This window comes from Penicillium atrosanguineum, assembly GCF_028827265.1.
Source record: "Penicillium atrosanguineum strain IBT 20685 chromosome Unknown utg000003l_segment0_segment0, whole genome shotgun sequence".
Classification (NCBI taxonomy): domain Eukaryota; kingdom Fungi; phylum Ascomycota; class Eurotiomycetes; order Eurotiales; family Aspergillaceae; genus Penicillium; species Penicillium atrosanguineum.
The window spans coordinates 248996-263520 of record NW_026623135.1 but is presented as its reverse complement, the minus strand read 5'-3'; the positions used below and the strand labels follow the sequence as shown (position 1 = coordinate 263520).

At 50.3% G+C, this 14525-nt stretch overlaps 8 protein-coding genes across 8 annotated transcripts; 5 read left to right on the top strand and 3 right to left on the bottom strand.

Annotated features, from left to right (window-relative positions):
* Positions 1 to 497: 497 nt before the first annotated feature.
* Positions 498 to 1593, bottom strand: N7443_003511 (NmrA/HSCARG family protein; the record flags this gene model as incomplete). The annotated part of the gene is made up of 3 exons (XM_056883567.1): positions 498 to 1090; positions 1137 to 1290; positions 1345 to 1593. The coding sequence occupies 3 exons, from the start codon at positions 1591 to 1593 to the stop codon at positions 498 to 500; spliced, it is 996 nt and encodes a 331-aa protein (XP_056741845.1).
* A 476-nt stretch (positions 1594 to 2069) lies between these two features.
* Positions 2070 to 3727, bottom strand: N7443_003510 (cytochrome P450; the record flags this gene model as incomplete). The annotated part of the gene is made up of 4 exons (XM_056883566.1): positions 2070 to 2241; positions 2302 to 2468; positions 2520 to 3635; positions 3689 to 3727. The coding sequence occupies 4 exons, from the start codon at positions 3725 to 3727 to the stop codon at positions 2070 to 2072; spliced, it is 1494 nt and encodes a 497-aa protein (XP_056741844.1).
* Positions 3728 to 3967: 240 nt separating this feature from the next.
* Positions 3968 to 4808, top strand: N7443_003509 (sulfotransferase family protein; the record flags this gene model as incomplete). The annotated part of the gene is made up of 2 exons (XM_056883565.1): positions 3968 to 4058; positions 4111 to 4808. The coding sequence occupies 2 exons, from the start codon at positions 3968 to 3970 to the stop codon at positions 4806 to 4808; spliced, it is 789 nt and encodes a 262-aa protein (XP_056741843.1).
* Positions 4809 to 5326: 518 nt separating this feature from the next.
* N7443_003508 (class I SAM-dependent methyltransferase) lies at positions 5327 to 6193 on the top strand (the record flags this gene model as incomplete). Its single annotated transcript, XM_056883564.1, has 1 exon — positions 5327 to 6193. One exon carries the CDS (start codon positions 5327 to 5329, stop codon positions 6191 to 6193), a length of 867 nt encoding a protein of 288 aa, XP_056741842.1.
* Positions 6194 to 6420: 227 nt separating this feature from the next.
* N7443_003507 (MFS transporter) lies at positions 6421 to 8129 on the top strand (the record flags this gene model as incomplete). The annotated part of the gene is made up of 7 exons (XM_056883563.1): positions 6421 to 6597; positions 6652 to 6709; positions 6769 to 6828; positions 6874 to 7149; positions 7253 to 7300; positions 7344 to 7525; positions 7587 to 8129. The coding sequence occupies 7 exons, from the start codon at positions 6421 to 6423 to the stop codon at positions 8127 to 8129; spliced, it is 1344 nt and encodes a 447-aa protein (XP_056741841.1).
* A 415-nt stretch (positions 8130 to 8544) lies between these two features.
* N7443_003506 (uncharacterized protein) lies at positions 8545 to 9130 on the top strand (the record flags this gene model as incomplete). The annotated part of the gene is made up of 2 exons (XM_056883562.1): positions 8545 to 8560; positions 8610 to 9130. The coding sequence occupies 2 exons, from the start codon at positions 8545 to 8547 to the stop codon at positions 9128 to 9130; spliced, it is 537 nt and encodes a 178-aa protein (XP_056741840.1).
* An 849-nt stretch (positions 9131 to 9979) lies between these two features.
* On the top strand, positions 9980 to 10908 carry N7443_003505 (Voldacs domain-containing protein; the record flags this gene model as incomplete). The annotated part of the gene is made up of 2 exons (XM_056883561.1): positions 9980 to 10231; positions 10297 to 10908. 2 exons carry the CDS (start codon positions 9980 to 9982, stop codon positions 10906 to 10908), a joined length of 864 nt encoding a protein of 287 aa, XP_056741839.1.
* Positions 10909 to 11198: 290 nt separating this feature from the next.
* Positions 11199 to 13844, bottom strand: N7443_003504 (uncharacterized protein; the record flags this gene model as incomplete). The annotated part of the gene is made up of 1 exon (XM_056883560.1): positions 11199 to 13844. The coding sequence occupies one exon, from the start codon at positions 13842 to 13844 to the stop codon at positions 11199 to 11201; it is 2646 nt and encodes an 881-aa protein (XP_056741838.1).
* Positions 13845 to 14525: the final 681 nt, after the last annotated feature.

Here is a 14525-nt window from a genome sequence, read left to right as displayed (position 1 = left end):
CCTGCCCCTGAGGAAATTTGGCTTGCGCCATCAGCCAGCCATTCATTTCCGATTGATCCCGCTTGGCGTAAAAATCCCGTGCACATTCTAGCTCAGAGCTTGAAAGACCCAATGGACAACGCGTGGAAGCCGTCTAATGTCTGTTTCCCTATCAGAGTAAGTGACGGTCGGCCAGTCCCCTTCTGAATCGAACTTCACCTTCATTCAGCTACTTTGAACATCTGTCGCCATAAGAATCAATGTCCCTGGGTTGTTTGGTACGGAATTAGTGCTTCCCAGCCGCCTTTGGTAAATCAGTGGCGTCGATGAGCGGCTCAATATTCTCTCCTACGTTATTGTTCATTATAAATAGTCACGAACGAAACATCAACCAGTAAGACAAACAGGTGTGGCTCGACGCTCATTCTTTCCACGCCACCCAAGTGATATTAGTGAATTGCTCAACCTGTCACGTACACGGCAGCCAAGTGTTTGCTGAGTGAAGCTAATACATGTATCTACTTTTCAAAGCGGACTGAAAACCACTCACGCGCAGTAACCAACTCGTATCTGCTCTCGGACCAACCCAAAGCCATGGCTGTTGTCTTCTTCAGCTCACTAGCGGTATGACACTCAGTTGGATCTGCAAAATATTTGCCATCTGTGATCTGAGTGAACCCAAACATGAGCTTTACATCCTCCAGCTCGTGGATCCCATGTGTATCAAAGGCCTCCCAGGACGGCAGGATTGGGACAAATCTGGATTTTTGTCCCGAAACATCCTGAAAGTCGGCCACAACCCGGTCAAAACTGCAGATGTGACTAACGCCATGGACAAAGTGGCCATCCCACCTCATTGGGTCCAAGAAAATGCCCTGTACTATGTCCCCGAAGTCATCGGAAATGCTCAGCCAAGGCACGTTCTCTTCCCCACCCCAGTAGGGAACCCGGAAAGTAAGAAATCCTTCCTCGTCTGGGAAATGAGGGAATCCTCCAAACACAGGTGCAGCCTCCTTGCCCAGGAAATTCTCCAAGAACCAGCCAGCACCAATAGGGTTGACGGACTTGAAGGCTCGCAGATCTCGAGCATATTTCTCGATTTTGTATTTCACTATTTCTGGTTAGGGAGATAAATGGGACTCTAGAGTGTCACCTACTATCCATGGCTTTCATTTGGACTAGGCCGCCCGTCATTTCAGTGCATGGAGGACCAGAGCTGAAAACGAAGTGTTGAACTCCCGCGTGAGCCGCGGCATCCACTATCGTTTTGCCCATGTCAAATTCTGTTGGGCCTTTGGTGTTGGCAAATATCTTGCAACAGTCATTATCAAACAATTGCAATGACGGTGTTTCAATGTCACATACTTTGTCATCCGAGTTGATGTTCACAAAGGCGCCCCAGGAGCCGTGAAATGCAGTAATCATCTCTTCGGAATTGAAACCATCTGCTTGGATCATCTCCACTCCGCGAGCAGCAAGCGCCATGCTGGCATTGGATTGGGGATTGCGGGTGATTCCTCGAGCCGCAAAGTTTGAATTTTGAAGCAATGACCTTAATACTGATCCTCCCTGGTTACCCGTCGCTCCAAAAACAGTAATTGTTTTAGGCGTCATAGTCAATGTTCAACTATGCTAAATGATGGGTGGAAGGATTGTAAGCCCGCTGTCCTCTCTTCAAGCTACTTTCTATACTGCAATCGGTTGATCTAGCCCCGAAAGTCAGAGGCCTTTAAGCATAGTTCGTCTTACAGGGGATGTAGTATTTGGAAACCAACGCACATTGCTTTATTTCGCCCAATCAACAAAATTCCGGCTATTTGTTCTGTCCGTTATTCTTCGAGTAAGAGTGAGTTTTCGTGCGGCTATAATTTCACCACAATATGATTCGGGTTGAGAGTCATAGAATCTTGGCAAATCAACGTGCAGATCACCACTCTTCCAGCCAAACTAATCCACGGATTACATGCAGCCACAACTTAATTGAGCGTCCCGACTACTGGCTCCGCGTGCCCAAATTTAAATCCCAGCTTGTTCATCACATGCACCATCAAAGACAAATAGCCCGGAGAACCGCATGCCCCACTTGCTCACTACACCTCCGCAGAAGTACGTGCATCTCGCATCTTCAGGTTAAGTGGAGCCTGACCCTGCCAAACCCCAAACTCGTGCAGCTCGTGGGGGTCCAAGTTATCGGGCTGCGCCTCGAAGTCAAAGTTCCATAGCAAACGAACTGTGATCAACCGCATGTTCAGGTACGCCAGGCTATGGTGGCGGATTGATCAGCACAATGTTCCCAAGCCACCATATCAGCTCGTTACTTACTTGATACCAATGCACTTCCTCGGTCCAATCGACCAGGGTGCCCAGATTGCGCGATTATCAGACTCAAACTCGGGGTCGCCGAGCCAGCGCTCTGGGATGAATTCCTCGGGGCGGTGCCAGTACCTTGGAGATCTGTATGCGGCGAGAAGTGCCACAGACACCCATGTCTGCAACTTGATTAGCTATATCATCTAACCAACATTTGGGCTGAGACTCACCCCGCCGGGAACCCATTGCCCATCGATGTAGCTGCCTGCTTCGGGAGTAATTCGGTGAAGACCGACTGGCACAGAAGGGTGGATTCTCAGGGTCTCTTTGATAACAGCATTGAGGTACTTCAGCTTTGCTGTAGAGTTGAAAGTAATCCCGTGCTCGCTTGTAAATGCAGAGCGAACCTCATCCACAAGCCTCTGGTAGCTATCCGGGTTATGGGTCAAGTAGTAAAAAATAGATGAAATGGCCGTGGCTGTAGTTTCGCTGCCAGCAGTGGCAAGAATGTTAATATTGTCAAATAGTTCATCCTTGTTCATCCCTTTCAAAATGAACGATGAAAAGCTCGCACGTGAGAATTTCTCGTCCTTCCCTGTCCTTTCCATGAAGGCGCGAGAATACTCCATGTGCTCTTCCATAGGAGCACTGATCTCTCGTGGAATAAGTTTCTCTAGGATCCGATGATAAGGTTTAAGTCGATAAGCGCATTGGAGAAAAGTGGCATGCTTCATGGCGCCAAAGATAACATGTGCCCAAGGATGGTAATCCGCCGTAGCAATGCAGCCGATCGGTTCACCGAAAGAAAGAGCACTGAAGACATCGAAAGTAAAGAAAATGGACCAGGCCCCGATATTGACGATGCTGTCTTCGGATGGAAAGTATGCCTTTCCCGATCTATTGTGTCGAAGTGTCTCAATCATGGTACTTGTGAATTCTTGAATCATCGGTTCTTGCTCTCTGATCGCTTGTTCGGAAAATGCTGGTCCCATGAGCCGTCTGTATCGAGGATGCTCACTTGTGCTAGCGAAAAGAATATTCTGTGACATTCCGGAGCCTTGAATGTATACCGCCGGGTTCTTCTCGAACGACGAGTCCGCCGTGGCTTTCGTTCCAAAAATTGTTTTGTTCGCCGACACTGTTGTGTAAGATAGCTCGTTTGGACCAACTCGAACGACCTCTCCATATTTATCATGCAGGCTGGCGAGATACTTGCAACTGTCCCCTAGAATCATGTGGTAGACATAGACAAGGCGAGTGGCAGCGTCTAGCTTGGGGCCGGGGTAGTTTCGCAGAGGATGGAGGAACACATTGTATGCTGCAATTATGAGGCACCAGGCGAGGAACTGTTGACACTGTTAGTCTGGGGGTGCTTATTGAGATCAGCCTGCTACCATACCAAGCCAGTGAATAGGTAAACCCAATTAAGTGACTCCATATTGATCCAAAGCTTTTAAACGAAGCGATATCAGGAACAATTCTTCGGTTTTGAATTATGCCCGTGAGAGTGAGGATAGACAATTCACGGAGAAGGTGATAATTTAATTTTGATTACTAGCGCCAGCTTGCTTGGACCTGGGGGGGGCTTGGGGATAAGTCACACTGAATGCCTAAAGTCCCTTGTCCTCAGCCGCTCCTCACCACAATCATCCCTTCACTAAGCATCATTTCCAGAGCCATGAGTCGGTTGATTGACAAGGAGCCACTTCCAACGCATCAAAAGCCATTGCGAGTGGTTGTTGCAGGGCTTTCCCGTACAGGGACGGCATGTAAGTCTCCAGACATTACATCTTTACTTGAAGAACTTTACTGAGAGAATAGCCTTGTATGTTGCTCTACAAGAACTTGGATTCACGCCATGGCATATGTGCGAGCCCATCGACGATCCTCGACAGATGTACAATCAATGGACGGAGGCGATGAATTGCCGTTTCTTCAATCAAGGCCGTCACTACGATCGGGATGATTTTGACCGTCTGAGAGGAAAATACGATGCTCTTCTAGATATACCCGCGAGTCTGTTCTGGGAAGACTTGCGTCGACTGTATCCGGAAGCGAAGATTATTCTCACTACTCGGTCCGCCGACTCGTGGTTCCAATCTGTTCACAACACCATCATCCCTTGGCTGGAAAAGCCGATCTTGAATGTCCTTCAATTTGTTGAACCCAGACGCCTGCGACCTGAATTGCGCATGGTCAAGACAGCTTACAAAGTGATTTGCAATAATGACTACCGCAGTGATTCTCTCAGGCAAAGATTCCTTGATCACAATAACCGAGTGCGATTCGGAGTACAATCTGAGAGTTTTTTGGAAATGCAACTGGGGGATGGCTGGGAACCCCTGTGTGCATTCCTTAGGGTTCCGGTGCCAGACAAACCGTACCCCAAGATCAACAACACGAATGAATTCAACCAAGGAGCAAGCGAAGCAGATGCAGCAATTTTAGGCGGGCTTCTGAGACCGTGGCTGGCTGCCATAGTTCCAATAGCAGTGGCCGCATGGTGGCTCTTGGCTTGAAAGCCCCCAGGGAAATCCTCAGCGTTAAGATAGGCACGGTAGCGAATGAAAAGATGCCCTCTTTACTGCATGTTTGACTGATCCGAAATCAAAGCCCAACCTGAATGCAAGAGCTGTTCGTAAACTCCGCGGGATTGTCAGATCTTAGGTAGGTTGTATTTAGAATCGGGCTGCATCTGCTATCTTACTGTTTGTGCACGGCCTGCAGCCCTCTAAATCAGCCAGCCATAATTATCCTATGCAGCTGTTATCACATCAGCCCTTTCCAAGCTGCTCGCCCTGTCGTTCATGCAATGCAATTCAATCACATTTTCGATAGTGATTGTCAAGGGTATTATTCCTTAGCTAGCATGTACACGAACACGAGATGGTTCGTGTCCTCTTTCAAGGTTTACCCGATTTTTCTCATAGTCAGTTGTCGCGGATAGGGAATTCCATCAAAACCTAACCCATTCGATGGAAGCAACATATACTCTCGAATTTCTCGTTTTCTTCGATTTGTTCCAAGTACTCTCAACATGGGCGAATTCTCAACCGAAGAGCGTGATATTTACAGCTCCAAATATCTAGTTGACTACTACGATATCGTCGCTCCTAGCTCGAAGTCTGTGGATGACGAATCATTTTATTGGGGCTGCTATCAAGAGCTGATGACACTTCGTCCTCCCACATCTGAAGATCCATTCGTCGTACTAGATCTCGGAACAGGAACAGGTCGTGTACTCCATGGCCTTGCGGCCAGTGCCAAAGTAGTCGGTGTTGACTTTACCGATACTGTACTTACGGGAGTCGATACTGCAAAAGACATGCTGAGAAAGGCAGAAGAAGTCACCAAAGAGCCTTTAAAGGGCCATGTCACCTGGGTTCATGGATCTGCTCTTGACCTTGAAAGTATCATGCGCGAGCAGGAAAACCACAAAGTTGATCTATTGATCTTCTCGATTGGATCAATCAGCCATCTTTCAGAGGACGATCAGCCACAGGTGTTCCTGAACCAAATCTCTAAGGTTCTTCGCAGGGACACTGGACGAGCTTATATCTCGATCTACGATGGATCGGTAATCCAGAAGAGAGGAAGTATTACCTTTCATCAACCAGAAGGAGTCACTGAAGTCCCGAGCATGGTGTATCCAGGCATAATTTACCGGGAATACAATCACCGAGGAGAATTAAGGGACAAGATTAAATACATCAAATTTGACCTGGACGTGGTGGAGCGCACTGATGGTGAAGATCGGGAGGTAGAGAAAAACCGCATATCTATGAAGATGCGTCAATGGGATGAAGACGAAATTGTGTCCATCTCAAATGGCAGCGGGGTGAAATTTTCTGGGAGTTCCCGCGGAAAGCATGAGACATTCTATGCTTTCCAGGTTGCTGCGTAGTTGAGGCCGTAAGGCCGGGACTTGAATCGACGTAGGGGCAATGGTTCCAGATGTCTACCCCTGGGCATTAACTAGTCATTTTGTGGCATTAGACATAATATATGGCGCTGCAAGCATATAAGAGACTACTGACAGCCGCGTGGCCCTCAGCTTTTTCTCCCTTTTTCCAATACTTTCTACCCAGTCGGCCACATTAACCACTATTTTTCTTCACGGGAAGCAATGCAATGTCGGTGTCAGGCTCCCTTGCACGGCTTGCTGTTCGCCTTGTCTACTTGAATACCAGATTCAAGCTCATGGTTTTCCGAATGCGAATGAAGTTTCGACGAATTCGATCGTCAGATACGTTTGTTGTTGTAGCAATGAGCCTTGCAACCTTCACCGACACGTTCATCTATGGGATGGTATTGACTTTCTTATTATGGTTATTGCTTCAGACTAACACTATAATCTCATAGATTGTTCCGATTCTACCTTATCTATTAATTCGAGATGGGAAAAGCTCGAGAGACGAAAGTATGAACGCAACTCTCAGGGGCTACAACAAGTTGAACAGTATAACTCATTGCTTCTAGCTCAGAAGTGGACTTCAATTCTTTTAGCAGTATATGGTGTCGCTTTACTTATTGGGTCCCGTAAGTACACTGGAGAGGTTCGAAAGGATCGACTGACCATACTAGCACTGGTGGGATTTATTAGTGACCGGATTCACACACGAAAATCACCGTTACTTGTCGGATACATTGCAGTCGCACTGTCCACCTCACTGTTCCTCTTCGGAAATACACCAGCTCTTCTCATCGTCGCCCGAGTCTTTCAAGGGCTTGCAGGTGCCGTTGTTGGTGTGCTCAGCTTTGCGTTGATTGCCGACACGGCTCGTCCTGAGAACCGAGGAGAGTTCATGGCATATGCATCTATTTCCTTTACTTGGGGGATGATCTCTGGGCCTGCTCTCGGTGGTTTCATGTAAGCCTTGCTTCAGGAAATGGATGCGACGGAATGCTAAAAAGTGCAGGTTTGATCGCTTCGGTATCTACGGTGCCTTCGCTTTGCCGATAGGCTTGCTCACTCTCGACATTATATTACGGCTTCTGATGAACGAGAATAGTAAGGCCTGAATTGAACTAACGGTTGATTTGGCTTTTAACAGTTTGCAAAGAACAAAGAGACTTGCCATTCCCAACCACTCGTTCCGACGAGCGCTCGCCCTTGTTAGATCGCCCGAACCCACCGAAGGAGTCGCTCGCCCTGTGGGACTTCTGCGAGCCTCGCTTCTTAATGATAATAATGGTGGAAGTCACGGTATCATCGATATTTTCTGCTTTCGAAACCGTGGGTTCCTCGCAGATGAAACCTTGGATCTCCATTCTATAGCTGACCATCTAGACACCAGACCCTGCCTCTTTTCACCATGCAAACATACCAATGGTCATCTACAAACTCCGGTCTCGTGTTCCTCGGGGTATCTCTTCCAAGCCTTCTCAGTATTCCATTAAACAGATATGGTCGGAACTGGAACCGCCGGCGCACAGTTGCGATCGAACTTGTGCTCGCCATCATTCCACTCGCGGCATTACGGTTTACGGAAGAAAACACCCCAAAGCATCAAATCATATTTGTTGCCTTGGTAGTTCTTGTTGGACTCTTCATGACGACGTCTCAGGCCCAGGTCATGGCTGAAGTGTCCGACACGGTTCGTGCAATCGAAGCCAAACATGATGTCGATTCGCAAAAGTCGAGCGGCATGGGTACTGGATACGCATTTTGTAACATGGCAATTGCGATCGGGCAGTTCGTTGGACCACTCGTTGCAGGCTTCACGAGAATCAAGTTTGGTTGGGCAGGGATGACTTTCACACTTGGTGCATTCTCGTGTTGCGTCGGGCTTTTGTCACTGATCATGATAAGAAACCCACTTGAAAGACTTGATCGATAATGAAATTTGAGATTTGATAGTGACAGTTATACAGCGCGTGAATGAGAATTAAAAATTAGTTCCTAGATGAAGTTGCGAAGACGGCTTTTTCTTCAAGGTTGTCTGCATGGGTAACTACTCAGTATACCCTCCGGGACATATATCAGCGACACCGCCTAGTTCAATTTAGCATAGGCAATGTTCAGGTTATGGTAGTTGGAGACTCTGCGGCTTGTTTTCTTGAACGCAATGGCTGAGAATACAGATAGCCAGATCTCCATTTGGTAGCGGAGCGATGAACTTTGTGGAGAGTTGGAGAGTTGGAGAGGGGGAGTTTGAGGAGTCTGGGGAGTCTGGGGAGACGGCGATCATCGGGCTCCCGATGGCCGTGCGGAACTGCGTCACTTCCCTCCGTCAACACTCTTATCTCCTCGCCATGTATGACTCGTACTGTGAGTATGGCCTGATATTTACGTGCTTTATGGTAGCTAACTCCACTAGGCCCTCATCTATTCCTGGCACAGGTGCCTCTGACCGTGTCGCCATTTATCAACCTCCCCACCTCGGTCACCCTACCCTACACCTACAAGTCCGTCCCCTCAACTCTCCCACCCTCCGTCACAGTCGACCCAAGCAATCCCGATGCGAAGGCTCGCTACGTCATCTCTTCCAGTGGCGAACATGCAGCACACCCAGACGAGATCCTGGCCGCGTGCCAGTCCCTTGAGCAACACCTGAAGAAGACCCGAAGCGACGCCGAGGGGGCCATCAAGGCGTGGGAAGAGTCGATCCAACAGCGAGATCTAGCAGAGAAGCGACGCGTCGCACCTGGGTGGTTGGATAGTGAGGAAAAACTCCTGCAGCCGAAAAGGACGTCTGTTCCCCCGGTATCCCAAGGAGGGGCTGAGAGCCTGCTGGACAGCACCTCGGCCGATCAAGGCTCCTCTAGTATGCCGGCCATGGCTCCGAACGACGAAGGAGCGGAGCTAGATCGGGCGTTTGGTGGCCTCGGTGTGAAATGAGCACTGGTCGCTTACCTTGCGAAGCCTCCCTAGTGCTTCCCACCATCAACCCTCTGTGAGGCGCAAGTCGGGTCTAGTGCCCCCTGGATTGAGCCATGACTTGGGATACTGTCCGCTGCATAGTGCCCGAGCGTGACGAATTTTTAAGCTCGTAATCCCAATGAACTGAACTGATCCGTCCTAGATGGAGTGGGTAATCCGCCGGAACACAGCTCTTACGACATTCTGGAATGTGGCGTTCAATGGGAGAGCGCATCCCCCCTTCATTCCAGTGATGACTTCGGGAATAGCACCTACCCAGGTGGTAAGTCCCACCCACTAGAAGATTTCAGGTTCTTCTCTTCAGGTGGTAACTAGCTCGGAAATCTTGAATTCTATTTCCATATAATACCATCTCCCGTTTCTGCCTACTTGCATCCATCGATTGATGGCGACTGTTATTAGCTTTCTTTAGTTACTTTCGTATCAGTACATACATATGTAGATTATCCCTGGCTGCTCAGGTGGCCCGGCGCTGCCGATATATATGTACTATATCTATGTACCTAAGAGACATAAAAATGTGCAGTACTTATCTTAGGGCCATCTGGGAGGTCATTTGTGTCACGTTCCAAACTCATCATATGCTGCTAAATTAACAAATGGAAGGATAGCTTTTCGCTCATTTTCCGCTATGTATGTTCTGGAAGTCGTTGAAGGCTTCCCCGAGAAGCTACCGCGGGCGGCGGGCAGCTCAAGCTGCCGCCCGGGAGCTCCAGCTTTTTTTCCAGCGACAACCTCTAATCCTACCAATCTCCCTAATAGCGCACTACAAGCCTATTCTCCCACTCCAATCGCCGAATAAATACCATGGAGGTGCTACGAACCGCCCCGGAAGCATCGACTTTCGTCCCCATCGCAGAGCACCAATCGCGAACACCCAGCTCATTCCATGACGGGCCCGCGGTGCTTCACTACCAGAGCCAGCGCTGCAAAGTTGTGATCCTCGAGCGCGATCTCGTCGCCAACCCCGCTCTTAACGCACTGCGTGGTGCAAACGCCGCGAACGGGTCTGTAGAGGACGAGGAGAAAGAGGTCTCTATCGAAGATGTCCAGACATGGGTGACATCCGAGTGAGTGCTCCAAAGCCCCGCGGAATGGATCAAAGCTAACACTTCTTCTCTCAGAAAATTCCTCTTTTTTCTCCAGCCGCCTCCGCCGGTGTCTCGATCCCTTATCCTTCCATCTCCTTGCACGCTATTCAGCGCCTGCGCGTACCAGGCACCGACGCCGAAGTCCAAGGACTCTACATGCAGATCGCGACACCGTCCGCACCCGCCGAAGATGACGAGGAGCAGTGCATCACGCTGACCGTGGTACCGCCCGCCACAGAGAGCACAACGGACGAGGAGCCGGAGGAGACGCCTACGCAAATGCTGTACAATGCCGTGTCGGCCTGCTCGAACCTGCACCCGGATCCCGTGGAGCCCGGTGATGAGGACGAGGACGAATCCAAGTTCCTCTCAACCGAGGAACATGGACAAGCTTTGTTCCAGCTTGGACGGGATGCGCTGGACTCGAGTAATGGAGATCTACCGCCGCCCGTTGAGGGTAGCTCTGGGTGGATTACGGCAGACAATATGCATGAGTTCTTTGATGAGGATGGGAATTGGATTGCGCAGGGTGAGCCGCCTGCTTTCCCGCTTGGCCCTGGTGCCGGGACTGTGAGGGAGAGAGAGAATGGGGAGGAGAATGGCGAGGAAGAGAGCGATGAGACGAAGTGGCGGAGAACTGAGTAGTTATGGTATACCGCTTATGTGTCTTTCCACATGTCCAGATGGAAGGGGAAAGTACAAAAATTAGGATAGTCATGAATATGCTATGATACGACGAAGTAAAGATCAAAAAAGAAGTTGAGTTCTAATTACGACTAAGTATGCGGTGGATATCGAATAATGACAATTCACACGTGAAGAAAATGGAGCAGAGAAAAGAATATAGAAAGAAAAAGAAAAACAAAGCTCCAGGCAAGAAGGTATAATGCTTTTGAAAGCAAAGACATGAATAGAAATAACCGCCAGCGAATGCATTACTCTCTGAAGAATCCCTCACCATCGTACAAGCTGACCGGGGTGGCGGCCACGACTCCTAAACCAACACTCTTCCCAATTGGTGTTGTCATGCCTCGTCGTGCAGAGGCAGGCGTGGGAGCAATCTGTTGGCCGTTCAGTCGGGTAGGAGAACTGTTCTTGCAAAGGGATCGAGGCGTGTTGCTCTTGGCGTGTGTTGGCGAGGTATTATCGGAGAATGCGTATCTTCCAGCGAGGTTCGCAGCCGAGGGCTTGGGTGGTGAGCCTCCACGGTTGGCATCTTCCCAGATAGTTACGCGATCCCGCACCGTTGAGTTGCCCTTGTTGGTTCGGATACCGTACATTGGGGATGCGGGAAGGGGGCCAAGGCCACCGACCAAGGGGCTTGGTAAGTCAGAACTGCGTCGAAGTGAGCGATCACCAGCGTCAGGGGTAGTGTGATGCAGGGAGTCTGTTGATTTACGCCAGTCACTACCTTGAGTGCCTGTGATTAGAGGCAAGCCACCGGCCAAGCCGGGTCCGACGAATGGGTCTACGGAGGCCTTGGGTGGAGAGCGTGCTGGGTTGCTGCGCGTAGATTTGGGCGTTTGGGGTTGGCTGCGTGGGCCCTTGACGCCAGAACGACGTGGACTTCCAGTACCAGGGGTGTTATCGCAAAATGGCGATGGGGCTTCAGGGAGCTCCCAAATAGGAGTGATTCTTGATGGGGAGGGCGTGTGGGTGAGAGTCCCATCCGTGACTGGAGGTAGAGAGGTAACAAGACCAGGCAGCTCACGGTTCTTGCTTGCGAGAGGGCCTTGTACTGAGGTATCATTTGGAGCATTCTTTCTTTTCGAGGGGCTTTTGTTGATTTGAGATTGCGGCTCCTCTGCAAGAGGGCCCAGTGTACTTGGCTGGGCCTTGTTGCGTCTGCTGCTTCGCTTGGAGAGAGGAAGGGGCGACGACGCGTTGGCTGGTAGAACAGGCAGTGACTTTCCACTCATGTTGCTTTCGCGCAGATCCACCTCTTCCATCTGATCGATATCCTCGGGCTCTTCCTCCACCGTGGGGGAGAAGGTAGGACCAGCGAATGTCATAGGAGGGTGGATCGAGATACGCACGCAGTTCTGGCGTCTATGACCTTTGCGCTGCGACTTAGGAGTCTTCAAAGCAGAAACCATAGGGCCTCGCTGGGACAGACTAGAGCGTTGCATAGGGCTCGGGGGCATCGACGAGGTCGCGGTTCGCCCCGGAGATCCAATGGAGAACAGGGTTCCGGTCGACTGGGGAGAACCGCCATAGAAGGGATCATTCTGCGGCTCGTTCTCATAGGATGGCGGTTGTTGGAACTGGCTGAAGTGGGGAACGTAGGCGCTTTGTGACCCAGACGACCTCCAGTTGACAGGGTTTATCATTTGAAACCCCTTCAATGACCCGGGAGTCCCACTTCGGAATGAGGTGTTCCTGGAAGGTGCCTTGGATGACAGGGAATCGCTCCGACATGGAGGGCCGCTCAAACGGTGGCTTGAGTTGCTAGGGTTTCGGGAGGTCGTGGTCATACTGCGTCGAGGCGCCATCCAATCCAAAGAGGACTTCCTTCGAGCCTCCGCAGTCGAGGAAGAGCGGGCGGGGAAGCTCTGCAGTGGTGGCATGGCAATGTTGGTACTGGCGGAAATGAAGCTTCGCCGCCCATCTTTCTTTCCAACGTCATTGGCACTGAATGGCACAAAGGTGCCGCCAGATGGGGCAATAGGCGAGTTCCGGTCCAGGCCGTTCCTGCCATCGTCGAGAATCGAGCTGTTTGTGGTATCAAGACTCATGGAAGATAGGCGCATCACTGAATCGTTCCTAGCGTAACTCATTCTATCCACCGGAAACGCGGCTGGTGGCGGAGGTGGTGGAATTGGGTCATCGGGTGCAAGACCTGCTGATTGACTGCAGATGCTGTTACCGCGAGTTCGTTGCGGTGACTCCTCAAATATTCTCCGTGGCGGATCGTACATATCACGAGAGTTACGGTCTTCTAGCAATGGACCAAGACCACATCGTTCCTTCTGGCTGGGAAAAGGCCAGCCTGGGGATACTGGCCGCATACCTAAATGGAAACCGACATCATCTTGATTGATCTCCGGTGTCTGCCTGGGCGTACGCTCTGTTGGCAACTCAAGCGCTCCTTCAACAGCAGAAAGAGGGATTTCATCTCTGGAGATCCGAGGAGGGCTAATCGGTTGGTGAATGACCGTTTCATCCACTGTGGCCATCGAGCTCAACCGGCTATGCTTGGAGAATCTTGATAGTCGCCTTGAACGGGACCGGGAGATTGAATGGCGCAATGATCGTGCCTTTTGTATCAAAGGGAAATCCGAGGTGTTCTTCCGTACCAGACTTTCTCGCGAGGTCAGTTGGCCCCATTCTCCTGGTTTGCCGTAAGGTAACTGTCCATGCGTCCCGAGGACATTTCCTTCTTCGTGTGAAAGCTCGGTCAGAGTGTTACCAGTGAAGGTGTGGATGCTGTGGGCATATTGCCCCTTTCTGAGACCATAGATTCTCAGCGCATGTCGCTCCTTGCGAACTCTGACCCAGACCACGATTCCCACCACCGACAAAACAACAAAGATGGCCGCGCCCGAGGCGGCGATGGCGACGACAGTACTCAGTTCCAGCATATCCACCACTCAGCCGATTGCTTTGATCAGAGCGCGACTCGCGAGTTCAAGGATTCAGGCGCTCATCCGCATGCGAATTTCGAAGTGGTTTGCTCGAATGTTTTTGCAAGCTTCGTATATTGTCAACACAGCTGATGAATCCGGAGAAAGCAACAGGACCACGCAACAAACAGGAGCAAAACAGAGCCTCGAGGATCAGAAGGGCACGGTGCAAGTAAGTGGCATTCTGGTGGCATTGTTATGGAAACATTGGTCGGTGCCGAGGAATGCTGCCGCATCACCAACTGGATCTGTAAGAATGCCAGCGGTCACACAGCCCCCCGCTACCAAGAGCATGAAGTTGTTCATTGGATTATCCGTTAGTGCAGACGGAATTTGGGTTGATATGGAAGTTTTCGCTTTAATCGACGTCGCATTATACTAAACTAGGACGTATGATCAACACGATAAAGCGTCAAGAATGGATGTCCCACATGATATAAAAGCCTGTTCAGCAAGTGAAAAGGCAACCAATGTCCAACGAGCTATAGTTAGCCGCAAGTCGATACCATCCGGATTGTTGTTCCGGCAAGTCAAGTTTGAACTCTTCAAGTTGCGCTCGAGTGCGCTCCGCCTCAGGACGTTGTTGATAGCTCCAAGTTTCCCCGTTCAGCACAGATGTCTCTCCACTTTATCAGGGGT